Source organism: Larimichthys crocea, chromosome I (assembly GCF_000972845.2).
Source record: "Larimichthys crocea isolate SSNF chromosome I, L_crocea_2.0, whole genome shotgun sequence".
Lineage (NCBI taxonomy): Eukaryota > Metazoa > Chordata > Actinopteri > Sciaenidae > Larimichthys > Larimichthys crocea.
The window spans coordinates 28485231-28510142 of NC_040011.1; the positions used below are offsets into that span (position 1 = coordinate 28485231).

Sequence of the window (24912 nt, forward strand, 5' to 3'; positions counted from 1 at the left end):
TCAGAGCTGTTCATACTCCCTCTTGATTGAAATGCTCGGGGCTGTGCAAGTGTATATATGGCTTTTCATATTAAGTGGTACTTCTTTTTTTTAAAAATAGCTACTCTCAGAGAAAGGTTAAAAAGGAAATCTTTTGAACGTGACCTGTGCAACACTCACATGAGGTCTTCATGTTGTAAAAGTGTGTGTGTGTTTGTGTGCACATATAAAAGCACTGTTAGTGTAACTTACTGCCAAAACAATTTGAATGTATTTCATGGTGCCTGTTTTCTTTCTGGTTTAAATGACTTATTCAAAAGTATGTGTAATGATTTGTGTAGTGTCTGTGTGTGTGTGTGTGTGTGTGTGTGTGTGTGTGTGTGTGTGTGTGTGTGTGTGTGTGTGTGTACCTTCAGCTGAGTGCGTGTGAGCTCCAGGCTGCGCAATCTGTGTTTACAGCTCTGAAGCTCAGTCTGGAGCTGCTCTGCCCGTGTAGCTCGCTCTCGGGCGCAGTCCAGCTCATCCCGCAGTGCACGCATGCCCCTAACCTCACCCTGCAGAGTACGGTTCTGCAGGCACATATAGACACACACACACACACATTCATGTACCAGTGGGGATGAGGTCAAAAAAGGCTGTGAACAGATCGGGGATGTGCAGCAAAGCAAATGTTGACAAAGTCTAATACAGGATGAAGGAAAGATGAGAAAATGAGAATATGAGAATGAAAGGTCTTCACAAGGATAGAAAGAAAAGGAAAGTATGTTTTATTTACATGAAGGTGCCTCCTGTATTATGTTGTGTCCCCAAATGTTGTAACCTTTGAACATTATTTGAAACACAAAAAGTGTTTGCAAGTGAATTTACCAAAAAAATTAAAAGTGATTCGAAGGAGGCTCCTTCTCTTCTTATGACCTTATGTGACCTCTGGTCATGCCTGTAGCTTTGTGGCTAGTTCAGCTGAAAAAGAAGTTTAACAGCAATATTTGTCTGGACAAAACTGTAAACTGTAACCTGAAAGGGATCAACTTATTGGCTATTAAAAGCCACCTGTGTTTTGGCTGTGCTATAATGTTTTTCAGGCCTAATATACAGTCTATTATAATCGTTGCCAAACTAGTTAAGTTTTATGTGTGATAAAGTCTTTCTCTGTATCCAAAGCGAGGATGTCTCTGGCAGTACGAGTCAGGCTGTGCGTACCTCTTTCTGAAGTTTCTTGAGCTGTTCCTCCATGGTTTGAATCTCCTGCGTATAATCCAAAATCTGATCACCTTTATCTTCCCTAAAAAAAACAAGTCAAACATAAAACCATCAGTGCCAAAAATACAATTACAATTTTTCAGAACAGTATTTTACTTTTGTTTTTATTTTGTTTCATAACATAAGAAGTAGAAGTAGTTTTTTTTTTTTTCTTTCCATTTGTACATATGTGTGTGTCTATATATGTGTTTATATGCAGCATGTATAAAATGTATTTCCTTGCCTATTCTTGTTACAAACTGTGTGTTTGTTTGGGGTGGGAATTGGTCAGGGATGTTTGGGTCTAATATCTTGATACCTTTGTTACTGCTCTACTAAAATAAAATGTGTTTTCAAAAAAAGGAAGTAGAAGTTGAAATATATGTGTATATCCAGAAATAATAATTTGCCAACAGTGACCTTTATGATATAGTCTACATTTAAATACACTGTGTGAATTGGATTATGACTCTGATTCCCTCCTTATTCACAGAGCTTCATGTATTGTGTATAAGTGTAACAAAATCATTTGCACATTTTTCATATTGACCTTTATCGCAACTTTTCTAAAGGTTCTTTTGAGTTTTTCCATCACACACACACTCACAGTTGTTGTTTAAGGCGGCGAAGCTTGGCCTTGCTGTCTGCCAGCTGGAGTGCCAGACCTTGGGGTGGCTCCTCACTGCGACCACCCAGGGGCGCCGTGGTTGCGTCAGCCTGGCCCTCCCGCTCCCGACACAGTTCTGCCATCCTCTGAGAGAGAGAGGGGGAGATGGGGGTGATGGATGTGGCAAGGGACAAAGAGGACGAAGGAAAAGAAAGATTTGGAGGGAGATACAAGATAAAGCATTACAGGAACTAAGAAACATTAACAAGTGGCAGATGCTCAAAAGCCTAACAGACAGTTTGGTATAGTAGTAACGTCTGTTAATTTTGCAGGTACAAAGTCACAGAGTTTGTACACCTCATGGGTTTCAAACGATTGTTGTTCATAATTTAGTCTCTGTGGTCTGTGCAACTTCGACACAACCGCAATACAACATTCAGTTTTTATGGAGTTACATGATTCAAACACAGGAGAGCCAGGTGAACAGCTTATATGAGTCAGTGGAAATTATTTGATCAAAACTTAATATCTTTGCTCTGATCTCTTATTAAGGTTGTAGCAGAAGGTTCAGAATATTATTCACTATTTAAAACAGGTGTTTTTTTAAGAGCTAGGATAGAGTTAAATTAAGAAAATAAGTTAATATATGGGGTAATATCTCAGGTCTTTGTGTTTCATCTGAGTATATCTCAAAACACTTTGACTATAGTCTTTTGTTCAGACAGTGGATGAAACTCCAGTCCACTGACCAATCTTTATGTTAAGCTAAGCAAACAGGCAACTAGCCTCATATTTTATCTTTATTATTTATTATCCAGCACAGACAATGTTCTCATCTAGATCTCAGCAGGAAAAGCAAACAAACATATGTTCCAAAATGTCAATTGTGTGATCGTGTGCACCTCCAGGTGTGTGTCTCTCTGTGCCAGCAGGCTTTGGATCTGTTTGGCCATGGAGCTGAACACCAGCTGTAAGTCTGCTCCATCAACCTCTACCAGCTCCTCCCACCGAAGTGGCAGCACCACGCGAGGATCCTGAGTCACCTGCAGCAAGGACAGTATCTCAACTCTCTATGATAAGATCAATGTACATCTGGGAAACATCTGACACAAAATGGCAGATCTGGGGGACAAACAATCCAGGCAGTGTGAAGGCTGTGTGAATACCAAGCAGAGAGGCATCTGTGTACAACCTGGAAATAAAATCTCACATTTGTTAGGACATGTATCTGGTAGGGAAGTGTGTCCAAAAATGCCTGACTAATGCATGCAAAACTAATGATCATGTAGACAGGTTTGAAATGTCCTCGGGTGGAAGGCATATGAACAGCAAGCAGGGGGTGCATCCATCCACGCAGGAAGAGTACCTCTCACCTCTATGATTTATGAGGCTGAGGAGCCTGGCACAAAAAAGGCTGGTGGGCAACACGCTGTTACTGTAATTCAGACACGCTGGTATGCAGCATGCTGCTTTTGTAATGCCGACAATTATTCATGGGGGGTATTTTTAAAAGAGTACAATTTGCTATTTAGGCTTTATTGGAGAGGAAAGTGGAGAATGACAGAAAATAGATGAAGGAGAGAGGATGATGTGACAGAGGTGGAGGTGGAGAGGTGGACATGAGGGGTGGAGGATCCATCCTACGGTGGCAGCAAGGGGCACCCAGAGGTCCTTCAAAGGCTGCCAGCAGAATAACAAGTAGCTCATTTTCACACTCACTTAAAGCCCCAGTAGAAGGTATAATACGTTCACTCTCTCTGTCCGCGGGCCAGACAGTGAAGAAATTCTTTGCTAAATCATATTTAGGGATAGAAATCCTGTGTCTCCCCTGGATAATAGCCCCTCACAATGACAGCCAGTCGGTAAATGCCTTTTATATTTCAAGGGATCCTTGATTTGATTAATACTTCAACATACCTCCTGGATACAGCTGGCAATGCCTGCCTGGGTCTCAATGTCCAGAGACTGGATCTGCTGAATGAATGTCTCCTTGCTTTCACACTGCAGACACAGAAAGATGAAATCTATGTATGTGTATGTGTCACAAATTTCATCTGTAACTATTTTGATAAGTGATTAATCATTTCAGTCATTTTTCCTGCTCTTTCATTGGTTTATGCCTTTGTAAAGTAAATATTGTTTTGGGCATTGTCATGTGCATCGTACATTAAACAATGATGACAAAAATGAATCAGAAAGTATATTAATACTGAAAATAATGACTAGACGCAGCCCTACAATTATCCTTTTGTTGAATATGAAAGTTAATGTTGCCAACACCCCCAACCTAAAAGCAATAACAAAGAAAAATCGAATAATAATTAATAATAATTTTCACCCTGACAAGAAGGAAAAAGCAGAAAACACAAAGTCTGTGACGCACATTGCATACCAACAAAATAGTTTTGATGGATAGACAATTAACTTTTTTAGTGGGGCAAAAAAAAAGGGTACAATTTGTCCTGAGGGTGGTGCCAGAGGAAAGTCTGCCTTGTTAACTAAATATTAAATGAGACTATAATCTTTAAAGACTCAGCTTTACAGAGTCGGACTTGGATCATCTTTTACACAGTTGATAATGGTAATAATAATAAACTATGAATGAACTATAGCTGACGTAAAATGTTAGATAGAATAAAACAAGTGAGTTGTGAGACTGTCCAGGCATCACAAAGATTTCATTTAAGTCATGACATTAGTTGAATGCTTAGCAGTGACAGATTTAAATAATGGCGGGGTGCAAGCAGTAATTGAGTTCCCACCAACTTGAACCTTGTTAGTGGAAAAGGATAAAAAAGTCAATATGCCTACTGTGAGCAATAATGAGCAGGCCAGAGTGACATAATGTTTAGCATGCTAGCAAAATACTTTTAGAGCATTCATTAGACATTTTGTCCACAGCATTCACAGTCATTTGTTTAAAGCCAATATGTGTGGAAATGTTCAACATTTGCCCCCTGTTGAAATATTAAATGCATACACTGCCTAAAATGTATTAAATCCCCATGTTTTATTGTGATACAACATTGTCACAGTTGATTTAATCTGGCTTATTTGAAACTGTCTTCACAGTGAAAGTTTTAATACTGACCTGACCAAACGTTCCAGTTGGTGCCTGAAACTACACGCAGGTGAGCTTCATTCAACTAATTATGTGACACCAACTGTCTACACTCGTGATGGATATGGTGTGTCCTGTTAAAGGGTGTGAATACATGTTTTTTTATTTTATATGATCTGTTTGCAATTCGACATTAATGCGTCTTTAACCGTTGATCAGCCACAAAAAAGACTGTAAATATATTATTTACACTGTATATTTACACTGGGATTGTCTATAGATTTTCTATAGTAATTTCCCATTACCATTAGATAATTTGAAAGATGCCATAATGAGAGATATCATGTGTGTTGGGCCTTGATGACCACACACACTAGGATGGCTAATGGTGTAAAATACTGCACATCAGGACAAAATACGGATTGCCCACAGGTCCAATAAAATAAGATGTGTGTGTGTGTGTGTGTGTGTGTGTAGGTGTGTGTGTGTGTGTGTGTGTGTGTCGTTATCGACTTTAAAAAAGTGTGACGGTCATTTGAGTGTGTGATCACCTGCACAGCACATCCTAGTATGAGCAGCAGCAGCCGCCTGAGCTCTTCCACGGCTGCCTCTGAGGACAGAAATAATTGTCATCATCATCATCATTATCATCATCATCTTCCACCACCACCATCCTCCCTATCATTATCACCTTAATGTGTTTTACAGATAGCAGAGATATGGACTCGTATATAAAGTATAATTACTTTCTTGCAGCTGGGAGACATGGCACTGATAGGATCATATTGTTATCTTGTACCTGTTAAGGGGTTCTGCCCCAGTATGGCAACATTTGGTAGAGGCATCAGGATCAACTGCTGCATGTCTTCCTAAAGAAAAGAATAAATGTTAAAGAGTTAAGTGAAAGAAAATCTCAAGTGATGGGCTGGCTCATCCTGTCTGTCTGCCCTCAGTGAGCTTGGATAAACAACAATAGAAAAACTTTCCACCAGCCTCCTGCAGTTTGTGGTGTAAACACAGAGCTCATAGACGATAATAATAACTTTTATTATGGTCTCCAATTCAAGGAGGTTTTGTACAAGTTACATATATTATATATATAGCTCATTCACTGTATTCTAAAGTAAGAAATATAAAAATAAAATCAGATGAATGAATAATAACCCTGTAACAAACTCCCTTTAGTGTTTCTATTGTTGCCCTTATGGTTAGAATAAAGGCATAATATGGGTAATGTGACAAAGATCACATTTGCCGTGACTAAAACCAACAAACCAAAGGCTGTCGCCAACAAGCTTGAGTCTGACCTGTACGTGATCATGGCCATTATAATGGATAATTTCAGCTTGTCACAGATGCCTCAGTACTGGCAGTACACAAATGGTTTGATAAAATTTAGTAACCTTACATTGTTTATCCACCACAGAGTTTATGTTTCAACTGTAAAATGTCCATCTTATCTATCTCTTCACAATTCTTTAATAACCAAATTTAAGAGGTTCAGAATATTAGTTTATAATATGTACACATTTCAAGTCTGACCAAATATTGTTCACTTGTAGCTGCCAAAAAAAGACTTCATTGCAGATGCTTAGTTCAAGTTAAAAAAGCAAATATATATATATATTTTTTCACTGGTGATAATAATAAAATTAATGTCTGAATTCACACAGGGTCATTTAAATAGAACAGAGTTTTATTAGTACCTGTGATTTTCCTCCTATTACAAGTCAAGATGTCTCCAATGAAAAGGACCTTTTGGCCAATTGATATCTGATTTTTGTGACTAAGCTTTATAACTTAGTCACATTTTTTATTTAAAGGCTTAATCTCAGCAAACATGCTTAAACCTGGACCAGCTTAGAACAGATTTACTGAAGCTTTTGCTAAATTTTCACTCTTCTGTGGACCTGAGCTGTCATGTATAATATTTCATAATATAATGTATGACCAGTTTTACCTTATCATTAATTCAGTCAACTTGTTATAAAATGTTTAAGTATCTAATATTAATCTGATCATTCAGGCTATATTGGTTTACTGTAGTTGTGTCAATAAAATGTTAGTTTGTTTAATACAGTGGTTTTGATGATAGTAATTTTGAATGCTCCATTTAAATAAATATCACGTAAAGTTATTATACAAACACAGTTTTAGCTGGCATTGTTGGTTATAGTCACGTAGTCACTGATCTCACCTGAGGGTTTGTGTTTAATACAAAAAAGCTGTTTTGTTTCCAAATTAAAACATAATTTAAATATTTACTAAAGCTATTCTTCTCAAAGATGAGAGGGCACATAACCTTTCAAGCTAAATGGACTAAAACGGTCCAATATCCTCTAAATAAGCTCTTAACTGGATATTTTTTTGTGTGTGGTTCTGTGCTGAAAAAGCATTTATAATATGTTAAGGAGGGATTTGGGTGATTCAGGAGCAGCAGAAGGCTTACCAACACTGTGGTCAGTTTGTTTTAGCAAGTTGTAATTTACATTTTGTGATTTTGGACAGATCTTCTGGCTGGATTATAAATGAAGATGAATACGCCTCAGACGTTCCGTGTCCAGAAACCTGGCTTTACAACAACAACATTTGTCATGTGGACCTGCAGTGCGTTGCTCCTCAAGTCACGTGCCTGATGCTTTATTAATTTACTTACTTAAACTCAGAAAAAGACCAGAACAACATCCCTGTTAATTAAAAATGTTTCTGTCAAAGAGCCACACACTGACGTTGTTGGACAGCTCCTTCAACCAACTGCTCTGAAAGCCTGTCCACATCCTCCTGCGATCCACTAATGCAAAACCACCAGAGCATGCGCATGTAGCAAGTCACAACTGACAGCTCTCTCTGCTGCTTACTGTAATTTATAGACTGTACAGTGAAAGAGGAAATGTAATAAGAGGCAGGCACTCTTTTCAGTAACCCCATCACCTGAAGTTTCTGTTTAGGATATTAGCTTTGTGTTGGTCAATGTACAGCTCGTGGTTCATGATGCCAAACAGACTGCTGCAAGAGATTAGCCTTGAGAGCAATTATATAGAAGCTGCTTGTTATTGTTGGAACACTCACTTCCTCTCCTCAACAATTCCCCCTGTAGCATCGCACAGCCAAAATACATATCGGGTGGTGTTTGCTCAAATCCTTCCAGTGCTATATTTTGTACATCATCATTTGGTACAATTATATACCGTGCTTAAGTAAGAGCTTAACAATATGAGTAATACATGGTGCAATCATCTGTGCTATGCTATGATTTCCAGGCCAGTTCCTCTTCAGATTTATTTCTAGAGGACGACAACTTTTTCCAGTGAGTGATATTTTAGAGAAAAACAGAGAATTAGCCTTATATCCCTCAGTGAGTCTGCCTCTGAAAACAATCTAGTATTGTTAACAGTACTCCTGAATTTGAAGTAACATTTTTCATCACACTGCTAGCTGCAGTGGTGAAGAGGATTAAAATCCATCTGCAACATTATCCTTTCTGTCAATAATCCCACTTTATGTTGTTAGGATTGGTGCTGGTTTCCATTTTACCCACAGAAAAAAAAAACCTGTGTCTTTATGTACGTGCATGCGTAGACCAGCTTTAATCTGAAGATTTTTATGTTAATTCAAACATCATTTATTTAATGTAGAGTAGCCTTAAAAATATCACGGTTCACTGAGGACAGACATCTTTACATGAGGAGGAGGTCAATAAATTAGTGGGCAGGAGAAATTAACATTTAAGATCCCATTAACAGAAGACTACTGTAGGTGTCACCATTAAGAGGCATTAAAGGCTTTTAGGGGGATAGAATAGAATAGAATAGAATAGAATAGAATAGAATAGAATAGAATAGAAAAAAGGAAGGACAAGAGAACAAACATAGAAGAACCGAACAGGACAGAATAGAATAAACACGATGGGATAGAAGACCAAAGAAGGGAACAAAAATAGAAGAAGCAGAAAACAATAGAATATAAAACTAGATTAGACAAAACTATACGATGCAGACAACAGAAAATATTTGAACCTAACTCACCCTTCAATCCCACCACCAAGTGAACAAGTAAAATAAGGTGAAACCATACAACCACACCCCTTGTGCCAATTACCAGAAATTAAAGTGATCCAGCTACATACACACCGAGTCGGAACCGGGTCGCTGCAGTAAAGATTTAGCTTTTCATATGTGGGACTCTAAGGCACCCCCATTTATGAGTATTTTCTTATCCACCTTTTATATTGTGAATTTCCCCAGTGTGGGATCAACAAAGTTGATCTCATCTCATCTCATTTTATCTTATTCTATCTTATCTTAAGAAACGAGAAGAAACATAGACTAGAATCACACAAATGGAATATAACACAGAATATAATAGAATAACCTAACTCTATAATACAACTGAACAAACAATAGAATACAACTGAGTGGAGTTCAACTGAAGCAATATACAGAATAGAATAAAATAGAACAAGGACACATGCAGAACAGACTGGAATAGCAGCAAAGAAACACAATAGAAGAGAGAAGAACAAACAGGATACAATAGAAGAAAAGAAACACAATACTAAGTGACACTAGTGCTTTGAGATGAGACTACAGGATAGATGAGTGTGCACTGTAAATAGAAGACTGTTGCTGTGGCTTACACTCACCACACACACTATCAATGAACACACACACACACAAACACACACACTCACACATACATACACTCACAGAAACACATACACAGCAAAACCATGTTAAAAAAAATACAGTGAGAAGTAAAAATAAGTAAAACTGTTTAAACCAACATGGAACTAAACGTCCACAGCGACAGTGGAGTCTATTCTGAGAGCACCGGGTGAAAGTCTAGTGTAACGCCGACTGATAGAGTCTCCCAATTATCGCCAGTGTTTTTTGTGCTGTTTTGAGCTTTCAAGGGACATCAGTGATTCACTGAAAATTAGGAAGTGAAACCTTGTAGACTCGTGTTCTGTTATGCTGTGTGACAAGCAAAGTAAAGCATGTTCAGTCCACCTGACTGCAGCTTGGGGAGGTTGTCTTTGCTGAGAACAGAGGCTTCTGAATCATCCTCCAGGGAAAGAATTGTGTCATTTCCTTTAATGCCACAGGCGCCCGCAATGCACATTATGAAATGCATGATACTGCTATTTGATAGATTTTTATTCACGTTCCTTCCTCGAGCCCCTAGCCACAAATGTAGCTAAAAAATTCAGCTCACCACTCCTCTGCTTTCTCTCACCCCATTTGGCTGATAATAAGCAGGGACACGTCTTCTGAGGATGGAAACATTTTTTGTGTTTCAGCTCCTCTTTTGTGCAAATGCTCTGCACCCCCTGCATACACTTTAAACTTTCTACAATATCCTCAGGCAAAATATTTCTGTGTTGAGACTGATGGTTAAGGTTTTTTTTTTTACTACGTTATAGCAAGACAACAGCTTCTCCAGCCATCCTTCATCACCACCTCTCCATCACCATTTGTTGTGGCCCTGAGTTATGTTTTAGGTAGGGTTTTTTTTCAAGATGTTTTTATTTATAATGAGCTGCAAGTCATTTCAGTTAATCCCCCCAAAAAACCTATTACACCAGTGTTTTGTGGAACTATTTAAAACTATGCAAGACTTTTTACAGCTCAATCCAGAGTCAGATATTTTCCAAATGATTGCGTAGTCTGTGTCAGAGGTTTGCCTCAGTAGTTTACCTCTCTGTGTAATGAGTTTGCCTTACTGCTGAGGGCTTGTTCAGGTCTTACTTACAGAGACAAAACTACAATAAACATGGCTCAAAGGAATAGAATATCAGATGAGAAACTTAACATTACTCTCACATCTGTAGACTAGGGTAAAGCTAGCAACTTAGCATAAAGGCGGAAAACAGCAAGCCTATTAAACGCTCACTAACTAACACATTGCACCTTGTTAAAAATGTAAAAAAAAAAATTTAAAAGTTGTAGCATTTATAGCTTGTTGCTATTTTCTGTACTCTGACTCCAGAAAACAAAATATAGTGTGTTAATTAGTGAACCCCAAAGGTGCTGGTAGAAGGTAACTGTGCTGTGCTATGGTAGCCAACTGCTGGTTGTAGCGTCATAACTTCTTTCTGCAAGAAAGTGATTAAGCATATATTCCAAAACACTGAAAGTACACGTGAATGCTGAGTGTGCCTGACTGGATCACAGACCTCCTGCCTACCAGAGGCAGGATGTAAAGCTGGGGAAACATGCCTGTCAGCACCGCACCCCCCACGGGCAGTGTCCCTTCCCCTCTGCTCTTCTCCCTGTATACCAACAGCTGCACCCCAAGTCATCCGTCTATTAAACTCCTGAGGTTGGTGGATCAGACCACCACCACTGGGCTCACCTAGGATGAGAAATGAGAGTCTGCCAACTCAGACTGACTGTTTGGTGACTTGGTGCATTCACAGCAACTTGGTGCTCGACACTCTAAAGGCAGTGGCAATTGTTGTGGACTTCAGAAAGAACCCAGTCTCTTTCCCCTTCACCTTATATGACTCCCCAATCAACACTGTGGAGTATTTCTACTCTGGGAATACGTCTGGGCAGCATCATTATCCAGGATCACAAATTGGAGCCAAACATCAGCACCCTCATCAAGGAAGCTCAGCAGAGGATGTACTTCCTGCGGCAGCTAAAGAAAATCAATCTGCCGAAGACAATGAAGACTTCTACACCTCCATCATTAAGTCCATCTTCACCTGCTTCATCACCATCTGGTGCGTTGCTGCCACTGCCAAGGACAAGGCCAGACTGCAGCATTTCATTTGCTATGCTGAGAAGGTGCTACAATCTTCCATCTCTTTAGAACCTGTATGCCTCCAGGAGCCTGGTGCGTGCAGAAAAAACTGTGGCTGACCCCTCCTAGCCTGGACAACCTCACACCAAAAGAGTTTTTTCTCGACTGCAGCTGGCTTCATCAACAAGGCCCAGGGCCCCCTCTGACTCTGAACTGCACCCCCTTATAGGGTAGTACACATTATATTAAAAAATAAAAAAAAGTATTTGCATATTTATGAACATCCTAATCCAGAGATTTCTCTGCTCAAACATACACATCACACCTACTACTGCCTGTGAGCACTGTTGCACTGTTATGGCAGAATAGCCATGAAGCATGTATGGGAATGAATACAAAACAATTCAGTATAGGACAGTATAATATATACATTTAGCCTTTTCCCTGATGGTGTGAGTATGTTGCTAAAGTTAGTTGTATTTAGAAATGAATGAATGGCTATATATAAGCTAATACGCAACTGCTATAAACAAACAAAAACATCACACTGAAAAGCTCTAATGGTCTGAGGGTTAGGGTTAGGGTTGCAAAGTTGGCTGAGAATTCTCCATGGGTGCAACACCTTTCACATTACACGTATCCGTTAGTATAAAAATACTGCCTAAAATAAAATATGTAAAAACTGCACAAGAAGGCGTTTAAAAAGAGATCAAGGTTAACAGGAAATTTTTGTTACATCCATTGTACTCATAAACTCATAAACAAATTCTATCTCAATAATTAATAACAGTGAGCAAATAGGCTGAAAGCTCCTTATATTACCAATGTGTTTCATCCATTTTACAGTGGAAATGTTTAAAACTATTCAAACCTGTGCATGTTCTATTGACTCTCACACCACTCCTGATTTCCCTCCTTTTGATCTGATGTAACAGCTCAAAAATCATCCTCCTCCCCCTCTAATGACAATCCCTTACCTGGTAAAAGGCTCTGAGGTGTCGATTTAATATAGAAAAATTCTGGACTCTCGGCATGGGATCATCTCTTTCACTGTCGTACAGCCGCTCCATCTTGGGGTTGGGGTCTCTGAGATGAATGCACAAAAAAAAAAGAACTGCGGTGAATTTACTGCAGCTTGATCAAACAGCCAAGCACCACATCTCATCAGATGAGAAATCCTTATGCAACAGTGCATTTAAGCAGAGAGTGAATAAAATTTTAATGAGCCTGAGAAGCAGGCAGTGTGAATCCACATGCAATTATTTGTTGAAATAACGTGGCTTAGGTCAGGCCAAATCAATCAGCTGTTCAGCAAATACTGACTAAGATCTTGTCTTGCCAGTTGAGAGAGAAAAGTTTTTATCCTGCTGAAATTTGAACATGAAGATAATGAATTCATTAAAGATGATTAACAGGCTGGCACATATGCAGAAACCCATTTCATGATTCACTGGAAATTAGTGCAAATCTGAATGAGTCATATATTTATACCATCCTTTCACACAGGCTGCAAAAAGCGGGGTTACAAAAGGGATGTAATGAATGTCACATCAAATTTTATTCAAGCATCAAAAACAATTCTGTAGCCATGCAATGACAATAACAATGCTAACATGCCACTGTGAAGAAGGTATGTTTACCATGTCTACCATCTTAGTTTGACATGTTAGTATGCTAACATTTGTTTTTTGTTATCAGAAATGTTAGGCTATCAGGGGATCACCAAAGTAAAGGCAATCAATCATACAGCTGTCGAGACATTTTGTTAGAAAGTGCAAACTTATGTTAGAGGTTAATAGAAAAGTAGGATAGTAGTAGGGTTTATCCTCTGAGGACCATGAATATCTGTACAAGATTTCACGGCAATCCATCCAACAGCTGATTTTTCGATGGATCAGACTGGCATCCCCAAAAGCACTCTGCTCTATGGCTAAAATGTCATTGCCACTTAGACTCTAGTTGACATAAGTCACTTTTTTTGACAACTTGCAATTTGGCTTAACAGAAAATACATGGCTTAAGACTCGACTTGGACTTTCTGACAGACTCAAACATGAAACTTTTGTTGTTTGGTTCTATGTCTGTGAGGCCTGATGTTAGCTAACATGAGCCAGATACAATCTAATGTCTCATAGCTCTGTAGCTAACTAATCTTGGCCTGATAACGAGTGATAAAAAAGTGACCCCAATGAAGCACTCGACTTGTCTTGACTTTACTTGCCCAAGAAATAAAATGACTTGGTATTTGCTTAGAAAATGGGCCAAATGAATTCTGCTAAAAACCAAGTCATACCAAAAATTGGTATTTTAGTTTAATTTGAGAATGGGCTGTGGGCTCATTGCCCAATTTTGATTTTCCACATTTAATTTTTCCACAATTGACTGAAAGTTATTCATTAATAATTAGTTAGATTTCAATAAAAAGGGAAATGTCCTGACATTTTGTTCATCACATTAGTTCTTTCCCTTGTCCAGTCGCACTGCTGCAAGTCAATGAAGCCAGAAAATGTTGATCAATCTTACATGACCCTCATGACCTCATTGAGGAAAATTCCATTGGTCAGCCTCATGTAGCCATCCCGGGCACTCTGGGAAGTTGAGTTTACTTCCATGTATTGGCTGTAAAGTGGGATGCCGTCCTCCCTCTCCACCATCTTCTCAAACAGCTGAACCTGTGAGAGACAGCAAGGGATTATGTTGTGTATGGATTGAGTGTGTAGCAGGAGGTGGACACAGACTAGGTAGACAGACACGGGAAAAGAAAGTAGGTACAAGACAAGATAGAGGGAGATGGAGAGATGCAAACATTTTCACACAGGAAGCCGCTTGAGTCGGCCCACCTGTCTGGACAGGTGGGATCTGTGCTCTCACACTGGGAAGCACTTCACAGTGACAGGCAGCCAAGCAGGACCGCAGCCAAGGTCTCTCTCTGCTAAGAAGAGCTGTGCCAATGTAAACTGCAATATAATGAGGTTTATTCCCACCTGCACCTTCTAAAAACTGCACTGTCGGTAAACAGAGTAACAAGCCGAGTTGGTTCAGCTGATAAGGTGAAGCAAAGCACTTGGAGACCCTGGGTGACAGGGTAAACACAGAGAGCGGGTACAGTGGATGTCCTTCAGCATTGTGTAAAGCAGGGTGAAAGTTCTCGCATCAGTGAATAACCACCCTGCTCAAGTGCCCTTCAGCAAATGCTAACCTCTGGCAGATGCAGGCTGACTGTTGTACCTGACCTCTGACCCCCCCCCTTGCAGGAGGGCTACAATAAAGAGATTTACCCCTTTAAATACATGATCACATTATATCATTAATACTGTTCATTGACCAGAAGGGGGAAAAAACAATCCCCTTGGGCTGATTGGTTTCCCATGTGGAAAACCCAGCTGGAAATCCAGTCTGTTACAAACCCAACAAATCTCGAACAGATTTCACTGACTCTATTCTGTTGAACACACACAGTAGATAACTTTGTATTATTTTCAAGTCAGAGACAGCCCAAGGACACGGAAGTTTCAAGGCTAGGAGAGAAAAAAAAAAAGCTGGTCATTAAGTGACGAGGGAAGCTGCCAAAAGGAGAAGTGGGGTGTTTGTGTTGCTGAACACAATAGCAAGAAAATGGTATCTAGGCTGTTATTTCAGTGTGTTTTCAACTCCTGCTTTTATATTTATTTGAGTGAATAGTAGACTGCTGTAAAGGATGCCGTGTCATAATTATTTGTGACTGGAAATATTACTGCAAAACTGATCCAATCCAATGCAGATTTCTTCACATTTTCAACAAAATCTGCCGGTTTTCTTCTCCCTTCTCTCTCTTTCTCTTTCTCTCTGTCTCTAGAAATGATGACCTTTTCTCTAACTGAAAGTGATAAATGATAAATGACGTACCCATTGCGCCAACGCACTTTCCATGAATTCCTCTATTATCTCCATAATGTTAGAGTCCATTGTTGTGTTAGGAGAGGTGTGAAACACTACAGAAGACAGCTAATTAAAAGTATTATCAACGCTATGGGTAAAATGAATCAAAGAGAGAGAATCCATCTTGTGTCAAAGTGAAGTAGTTTGACATTTCTGTGGCCCTTCCCCTCCCTCCACCTCTCTTGTCTTCTTCCTCTCTCGTGTGTGTCAGTTAGTTTCATTGCAAAACCACACCGGAATTTTCAAAACGCACATTGTCTCTCTCTCTCTTTACATAATCACACGCCCTCCACACGTCGGTTGCACACAGAAGTAACACATACAGCGTGACTACAACTATAGAAAAACTGACTCCAAAGATATATCACCACAGGACTCAGTATGACAAGTCATCTATATGTTTAAAGGCTGCCTGGACATGCTTTTATCTTCCATTGCAGACACATGTTGCATGTGTGAATTGTATGTTTCAAACAGCATGTTATCTACATGAACCCTCCTCATTATTATAGTTGTCAGCGCTGTCACTGTTGCTCCAGGTCCTCATTAAATCCAATTCACTGTGCAATAGCGACCTCTGCTGGTTCACACTTTAAGTTCCTGTTTATTTAAAAATGCATGACATCATTTTCCAAAAATCACTGAGGGGAAGTGTAAACAGCCCCCGCTCGTATTTTTGGTCACTTCACATCCTGTGACGAGAACACGATTTTAAGATATGATGTCTGTTTCTGTAGATTGAATGTGAGTTTATAGTTGTATACCATTATTTGTTTTTATTTTTATGTACCCATTCGTGAACCCAGATGGTCAATAGATGTCTTCTTTCACTTAATTAGTAAATCATTTTAAAACCAATACTGAAAAATGTGTCGGCAGATGTATCTTTTTTTAATTTGTGTTTGATATTCATTTTTGTTCTGTTTTTAAATTAAGAAACCATATGTATTACTGTAATATTAATCATAAAATGTTAATAGGTAATCTGTATGAAGGATGTGCAGCCTGAATTCAAATGTTCAACCTCACCCCTCTGAAAACATTTTTTAATTAAAGAAACCGCTGAAATCTGCTAGTTATGAATAAAATAAAACATTCATTGACCTTATTCTGTGATAGAGTTTTATTCAAGAAGAATGAGCACACATTGGAGATACCTGTAGCTAGGACAGATCACCATGATATAGTCTTTGCAAATAAAAAGCATTTAAAAACTGTTTTGCTTTATAAAATAACCTCCAACATGTTGTGTCAGTGTGCTGTTGAGTGCGTTCCTGTGTGCTGTCAGTATGGCTGATATTGCTTGTGCAGCAGTCCATGGATTAACTATTCCAGGATTATCAGATTGTTTCAGAGCTGCCAGAATAGACAGGATGACAGCTTCATATAGGGCATCACACTCTCTCACACACACACACACATACAAACACACACACTTAATCCAACCCTGCTTACTGAACTTAGGTAACCCATACTTTGAATTTGCTCCTCTAAAATGTTGCATGTACAAAAAAAGGCAGACTCTTCTTAGCAGTTAAAAACTTCTACTTTTAATATATGATTAATGTGCGTTGCCATTCTCAACAAGTTCCTAAGCATTTCATTGCAGTTTAGTACAAACTCTACAGTTGGGAGATGAATAATACAAATGCAAAAGGGATGAACATCGAGCATTGTTACCAAATTTGAGCCAAATGTCAAAACATTTTTACTGTTTACAACAAAAAGTACTACGTATACATCTCCTGAACAGGTTCTCTGATGGTTATAAATTCATGACGCCATGCACTGAGGAGATGTTTGTTTTGTTGTCTGTGCAGGGTCTGATAAAATCCCCTATGTGTTGCCTTGTTTTGGCCATGTGGCTGCTGCATTGGTGGAGTGTAAATCAAGCCTAAACTCAACAGGTGTTCTCCCAGCCACCAATCAACTCACACAACCAAGAAACTTTGAAGACACACCCCCCACCCCCTGCATTCATTCCTCCATTGCTTATATTCCAATAATTTCCCCCTCTAGCTGGCAGGAGTTGGGGAAGCAGCCTTCTCAGTGTTATCAGTTGTTTCTGCAGCCTGGTCAACCTGCCCGAACTTAAGCAGGGTGAGGATGTTGGTTTTGATTTCCTCAAAGGTTTCCTTCACACCCTTCTCCAGGAGATAACCCTCAGTGTCTTCCTCTGGGTTCTCCAGAGCCATGGCTGCTTCCACAGCTGTCTGCAGGTACCTCAGGCTCAGAAACACTGATATCTGGACAGAAAGATACAAAAAAGATGCTGTAAAAAACTGCATCTAAAATCAGTCAGCGTGCAGTGTGTGTCATCAAATCAGATGGTCAAAAGGATGTGACAGGCTCATAAAAAACTAAAGAGAAGCAGACCGATATCATGTAAAGGAAGTCTTGATGATTTCCTGCCACAAATGTATTTAGGTCATGATTGTTATGACCTTGATCACTAAGTTATAAAGTGTACATTGCTAGCCTTTGTGTACTTTGTGAACCACAAAGACACATTTCCATTGCCTTGCAACAACAAAGATATTTTCTGATTTGAATTCAGTAGTGATGTTGACTTTCGCCATGATCACATCTATAATTTCATTTTTCTGCAAGATTGCATGCATGAAGATAAGTCAGTTTGCTAAAAATATACTACAATATTCATATAATATATGAATATTATTGCATGTGTGGGGGCTGTCAGTGAAGGGAAAGTGTGCACTATTTATTTATTTATTTATGGGGCTGTTGTTTTTTTGTAGAAAATGGTGTGTGAGATTATTTTTCCATCAACATATTCATGTTAAATGTTAGGGTTAAAGTTAGGCTACACCATTTTAAGATGTGTTTTTTCTAAACAAAAAGGAAAAATAAGGGTCCAATCCACCATCCCAACCCCAATTATTTTCATACAGTCCCTTACATAAAATAGGTTCACATCCCCAAACAATAAAGATGAACACTGCTGCAGTTCAAATAAAAACAAATAAATTGGTTTTGAGACAATCATTGTTGTATAACTTCATTTCATTCGTCTTGTTTCTTCTTTTGTTTGGCTCCATGATTCAAAGCAGGTTTTGGCTTTTGCTTGAAAATCCTAGACCTTACAGCTCGGCTTGAGGTCTTGTTAACTCTTCACATGGTAACCATAAAAAAAACACCATACTGAGCTGCAAGTATAGGATGTGTGATGAGCTGTAGGCGGTGTGTAATGATGCACTGTTAAACATGTGTATGAGTGTCCTGTTCCAGCCTGAGGTCTTGTTTGTTATTTTGGAGAGAATGTGCCATCAATAGTGTTATTTGACAAAGGACTGAATGTGCATGGCCATTGATTAGAAAGACAGAAATCAATGTGTCAGTCAGGGTTTCATCTGTGCGCCTGTAGACAACATTTATTTGAAATACTGGGGATTTTGTCAAAAATTTTCCACAGCAGGTGCCTGGAGGAGCAAACATCACAGAATTTGAAATATTCAGACCAATCAATGCCCTTACCTACCCTATTTTACAGTGCTCATCATATATCCTACCTGTATTAAGATGACTGACAGCACACCAGGACCAGTTGAATTCATCAATTCCATGTAGTAGTCGATCAGAGCCTGCCTGCAGCCGCGCTTGTGCAGGTTGAGTTCCTCTGATTGGTAATCATAGCTGTGGTGGGCGCTGTTATCCGTCAAGTGGTACTGCAGACAGGGACGGGGGGAGGCCGGGTTACAGCAGCTGAAAGGAACTGCGTCCAAGAGGTAACGACCATCCACATTACTCCGGATACGACTAGAGACAGAAGAGGGAAAGGATAGCAAGAAAAGAGACGAAACGGATTAGAAATGGGTGAGGAGTAAGAAGACAGACAAAGAAATGAAATAAAGAAGAGAAGATAGAAAGTGAGTACATTTTACTGAAGATAAAGCACAGAAAATATTATTTTCAGACAGGTTAAAGGCCTGACTTTTTCTCAACACACACTTAACATTTGTGAGAAATGAGCCGTGCCTCTACCCAAGTGTCATCATGTCATAACCCTTCTGTTTTCTCATTCCTTTTCACTTATTTAATCTTTGACCAACCTTTCTTTGCGTGCTTTATAACCAACCTTTCCATCCATTTCTGTCATTCTATTCAAAAGTAAAGGCCAGATCTATTTTTAATACACTCCACCTCTACCTTCACATCATTCTTTGTCTCCCAGTGTCTCTCCATTCTTCCTCTATAACATATCACTTGACCTTTTTGGATGTGAAGTCTACTTATCTGTCATTCATCTTGACCTCTCTTTTCTTTCCTGTACCATAAAGCTCCCATCAAGTATAATTTCTTCTCTTTCTAGTTCATCATCTCATAATCTGCTCATCACTCACTCCTTGACTTCCTTGGAGGTGAAGTCCAGGTATCTGTTGCTGACCCACTGAACTTCAAACCAATCCTTGAAGTTGTTATTTCCACAACACTGAAACTCCATCTGCAGACTGTCGATGGTCTCTTTCTGAAAACAGCGGCCAGGTACATCTGTGTCCTTGTAGAATCGAATACCATTCCTCAGACCCACCTGACAATGGAGAGAGAGATGACAAGAGGAAGAAGATGTGACAGCAGATGTTTTGAAGAAAGGTTTTACTGCACTGTATGTCAGAAATCAGATGTTTAGTCTAATTTGTGAACTATTTTAATCAAATAATGTCTGATTAGTTTGGTCTAATTCCTATATATTGTAAATTAATTAATTGAGAACCTTTAAAGATTTACAAACGTTTGATTTTGAGGGCTGGTTTTATTGCACTATTTAAAGAAAGTGAGAGCTCCAATCCTCACTGTATTGTTGGTTAAATGTTTTTTGAAATACATTTAAAAGAGTGTTTGTTTAAAGACAACAGAACATAGTGAATGTTTCTAACAAATGCACACATTTTATTCTTATCTGCACCCAAAGAAAAACAGAGCAAACCCTTTCTCTCTCGTCCAAGCCCCCTAAACTCTTTCATTTAGACAGCTGGCTGGTTATCTCAACCACAGCAACTTAGGAAGGAGCAGGTTTCGGTTTGTGTTTTGCTTGAGGATCTGAAAACACCATCCTGATAAGAGACATATCTCTTTAACACACTGCAGTACTGAAACCTACTCTACCATTTGACTTGTCACACTCTATTCAGTACCCAACTTAGTGACCCCACCTTCAGTGACTCCTCCAGGCTTCCTTGCAGGGCATAGCTGAGCACCACAACGGTGATGAGCAGAAGACATATCAGTACCGCTACCGCAAACCAAGCCAACAGGAGAACCTTCCAGCGGGGGAAGCGACTTGCATCCAAAGAGTCCTGACACACGCGTGTGGCAACCCAATTTGTGCCGATGGAGGCCAGGCCCACCATCATCAGGATGTTGGGTACCACATGGACCTCTGTGTTGTCCATTACCTCAAAAAAAAAAAAAAAAGAAGAGCACAATCAAAGATGATAGCAGCCACATGAGCAGCAGCCAACTGCAGTCATTTCCTCTACCCACTTTAGTCATAATAATCCTGTATTCAATTAGCCTCTATCTATTCTACAAATGACCTTGGCAGCCAAGTGATTCAATTAGCTGCTGATATACTGGATGCAATGACTAGTATGGAAATATGATGAGCAATTTATTTTAATGTCTCGGTAACAGCAAAAGTCAATTAAGGACTGAGTTTATTATTGGCTGAAGATTCAAAAGCATGCCGGTCATAAAAAACACCTTTGCCCCATTGTTGTTTTAAAATGACCATTAAAAAGACTCGTTGTGTGATATCTAACCAGCCAAATGTAGATTAAGACAAATAATTTAATAAATTTCTCGTTGAGAAGAAATAATTTCTGCTCTGTGTAGAGTAATCTGTTATCAACTATTTGTACAAGTTAAGTAAGAAGTTATAGGTCTGCCTAACAACTATACAAGAGGGTGCTGAGATAGAATGACTATACTCTCCACTCCTGTGAATCAATCTGTACGATCCTTTAGCTTCCTGACACGCAACTCTACACTAACTCAATAACACTTTGCTACACAATTAAGAGATTGCAGAATCTGGTTCTCTCACTGCAGATCAATAAATATCTAAAGGCATGTGTCCATGGCCTGCAGCTTTCCTGTGCAGCACTCTGAATATCAATGCATCTGATCTATCCAAATCAATCAGTGATCAATCCAACCCAGTGACTGGTTGGGTTGAACAAATGTACCAACCAGTCTTGTAAAGGTCATGACCTTCACCTGTTGGTCACGTTACCTAAATTCAATACATACACACCACATTGACTTTGGAAAAAAATGTTGATTTAAATACACAACATTCTCATGACTGAACACACATGAGTCACTGTGTATGTTTACATTAGTATTTTGTGTGCTGGGTGTTTGTATTTGTAAGCTGTTAGGCTAAGTTTGCATAAAAATCACTGATAAGCAACGGGCGGCAGAGCAAACTCGGTAAACAACCACGAGCAAAGGCAAAAGTCTGAGCATACAAACAGTGTTTTTAGACTTGGCCCTCCAGTCTTTATAGTAACATTGCATTCATTTGTTTGTTTGTGTGTATGTGAGTGTTTTTCTCTCTCTCTTTCTACCTCGGCCCTGCGGACCAGCTCTGTCTTAAGGTAAACCCCCAGACAAAAGACGAAGGTCCCAGACATCACTGCAACCCAGGACAGCAGCCACAGGCCCTGGGCCAAACGCACCCGCTGCTGTAAGGTGAAATTCTTCTTCAACAGCACCATGGTTCACTACGTTGCACCGATCAACACAAATATGCGAGAGAAAAGCAAGAGAAAGAGAGCAGAGGGAAGAGAGAAGAGGGATTCAGTAAATTCTCAAAAATGTGTTAAATCCAGAGGAGGCAAGCAGCTTGTAAAGAAACAAACCCTACAGAGGTCAGAGGTGGTTTCAATGTTGCAGAAACACAGTGGTCAGTGAAGGCCTTGCTCGTGTTATTTAGTGAGTTATTAGCAGGTTGAGCTCATCAAAGTTGTTCCAGGTGGAGGGGATAAGCAGGTAGATCCCTTAGATGGTGAAAGGACAGTCGACCTCAGAGGATAATCCAAAAGCTTTCACTTGAATGCAAAACTTGTCCCAAAAAGAAGTCTTATAATCCAAATCAGGGCAGCAAAACCAGTGGAAAATGTGAGAAAGTTGTCAAATAATGAAGTAAGGAAGAAAACTGATATTCCTTTTTCCAGAGATGGCAGGTTTTCCCCTCAAGTTGATCAATCGCACCACTGTAGCCCCCCCTTCAAGCTGATATTAATGATTTCTTCCTCTTAATGTGATGCTGTCTTTTGATGGCACCCCTATGGGTCTGTGCATGTGCGGCGCCCCCCTAAACCCCTGCACCCATGGTTGGAGGACACAGAGACTGGCCAAAGTCGAGAGTCTGGAACCGTAATCCCCCAACAGAGTCTCTGGGATCCTATTAATGTCCAGGGGCCAATGGGAAAGCAGGCCAGTGTCTGATCAGCAAACTTGTTTTGATAGACACTTAGTATGGGAGGGACTGTTGAACTATTTTGACAGGTGGACTTACCTGAACAGTGATCAGCACAGGCTGAGCACTATGGTTGCCTCTAGACACAGTTAGCAGAGGCTAAATGGTAGCATGAGATATGGGAGTGGGGGCAATAAGCAAGCAAATATATTTTATCGTCAGTAATATTAAATGTTTTGTCATATAATAAGGCAAAGATACAAAACAGGTAAAAAAAAATTAAGGAAAGATGAGACAAGATAACAAATGTAGATCCTTCCGCTCGTGCACTACTTGATACTGTCAATCAAATGATATACAATCATGCTCTGTGGCATGTATAGAAATGTTGGTTTATAACAAGAGGAAAAGATTTACATGAGTTTGAAAGAGGGTTTATTGCTGGTGCACAGTTGGCATGAGCTTTAATCATGAAGACTGTTCAGTTGGTTATGTTTCAATAGGAGCAGTGACTGAAGTAACATCTGCATAGATATATGGGAAAGACGTCAGTAAATAAGGTCGGACATTGTTGTCGACCCTGTGCCATATGTAAGGACAAAGAAAAGCAACTCTATCTCAGGTGACTGAGAATATCAGTACAGGCCAAGAGCTAAAACAGTCTGGTGATAATTACACAGAGAACATATTATAATAGGGTTGCAGTGCATAAACCCCTCATTACAAATGGGAATGCTCATTTGAAGCACTGGTCTACAGAGGTGTGGACGCAAGTGATATGTTCAGATGAGTCATCCTTCACCATATATTTAAGAAGTGGGCGAGTGCATGTGTGTCGTACACCAAGAGAACAGTACAGGCCTAAATAGTTGACCTATAAATGAGGGGCTCTGTTATGCTGTGAGGGGTATTTTTCTGGCATGATTTGGGTCGACTTGTCCCCTTAGAGGAAAAGGTCACTGCAAATTCAATACAGAGTTGTTCCGATTGATTATCTTTATCCTGTTAAAAAACATTTCTATCATAATGATACTGGTCTCTTCTAGGATGACAATGGCTCTATCTATAAGGCATGATTGAGTATGAAAATTATGTGGATATAGGAGATTCTGTAAGCAACGTGTTAGACAACGCTCTTCACCACCATTATCAAATTCGTTTGAAAGAATGGTTTATCACTGAAGATGTGCTGGTGGTGAAGAAGTGTTAAAGTCTCATCTCTTTGCACAGAGGGGAGTCATTATACAGTGTAATGGCAGCGGGCAGGAGTGCGTTCCTTTTTAACAGAGATTCCACTGTAAAATGCCTTCACATCACTCTGTGACACATCTCAAGAAGGTAGATAATAGGTATAATGGACTTATAATAGTTAACTGGACTGTTTCTTCAATAAGAATAAACAAACTGCACAGATGTATGTGTAAATACTTTTGTTTTGGTTTGTTTGTTTGTTTTGTACATTTTCCTTTTCTTAGTGTTTTTTTAAATTCTATTTATACTGCAACTTAAACTTATCTACCTCATGTCTTTATATATACTATAGTAGTTGTGTATGCGTGTGTGTATTAATGGATAGTTTTGCCTCCTTGCACCTTGAACGGGTATTTATATAAAATCAACTGAGAAGTGTGGAGGATAAATGTCTCTTTGGTGAACTGCTAATAACTAAATACTTAACTATGCTTATCAAATATATGTAGTGTAAAAAATACAGAAGAAATTGCACTTCCCCCTGAATGTAGTAGAGTAGTATACGATGGAAATAAATTAAGTACAAGTACCTCAAAGCTGCACTTAAGTACTGTTAGCGCAGTGTAGTACTGGACTGTACTTATTATTATTATGTACTTGTACTAAATGAGTCAGCTCCAACTAACCAAAAAGGAAACCCTACAATGACACTCATCTGTATATGTG

The 24912-nt window shown here is 39.3% G+C and overlaps 2 protein-coding genes across 2 annotated transcripts in view; both read right to left on the bottom strand.

The window, feature by feature from the left end:
• The window catches only part of ccdc88b (coiled-coil domain containing 88B), a 41332-nt gene extending 25582 nt beyond the window's left edge, over positions 1 to 15750 (bottom strand). Inside the window, exons 1-10 of the mRNA XM_027283157.1 lie at positions 15519 to 15750; positions 14157 to 14305; positions 12611 to 12719; positions 5686 to 5755; positions 5438 to 5496; positions 3743 to 3826; positions 2728 to 2868; positions 1826 to 1971; positions 1180 to 1261; positions 390 to 548 (exon numbers count right to left, since the gene is read on the bottom strand). Coding sequence (XP_027138958.1) covers positions 390 to 548; positions 1180 to 1261; positions 1826 to 1971; positions 2728 to 2868; positions 3743 to 3826; positions 5438 to 5496; positions 5686 to 5755; positions 12611 to 12719; positions 14157 to 14305; positions 15519 to 15578 — 1059 coding nt within the window. The 5' untranslated portion in view covers positions 15579 to 15750. The remainder of the gene's footprint in view (positions 1 to 389; positions 549 to 1179; positions 1262 to 1825; positions 1972 to 2727; positions 2869 to 3742; positions 3827 to 5437; positions 5497 to 5685; positions 5756 to 12610; positions 12720 to 14156; positions 14306 to 15518) is intronic.
• Positions 15751 to 16724: 974 nt separating this feature from the next.
• rom1b (retinal outer segment membrane protein 1b) lies at positions 16725 to 22935 on the bottom strand. Its single transcript, XM_010739171.3, has 6 exons — positions 22441 to 22935; positions 22142 to 22297; positions 20723 to 20965; positions 19913 to 20100; positions 19082 to 19328; positions 16725 to 17797 (listed from the first exon to the last, which is right to left on the bottom strand). The coding sequence occupies exons 2-6, from the start codon at positions 22289 to 22291 to the stop codon at positions 17567 to 17569; spliced, it is 1059 nt and encodes a 352-aa protein (XP_010737473.1). The 5' UTR covers positions 22292 to 22297; positions 22441 to 22935; the 3' UTR covers positions 16725 to 17566.
• Positions 22936 to 24912: the final 1977 nt, after the last annotated feature.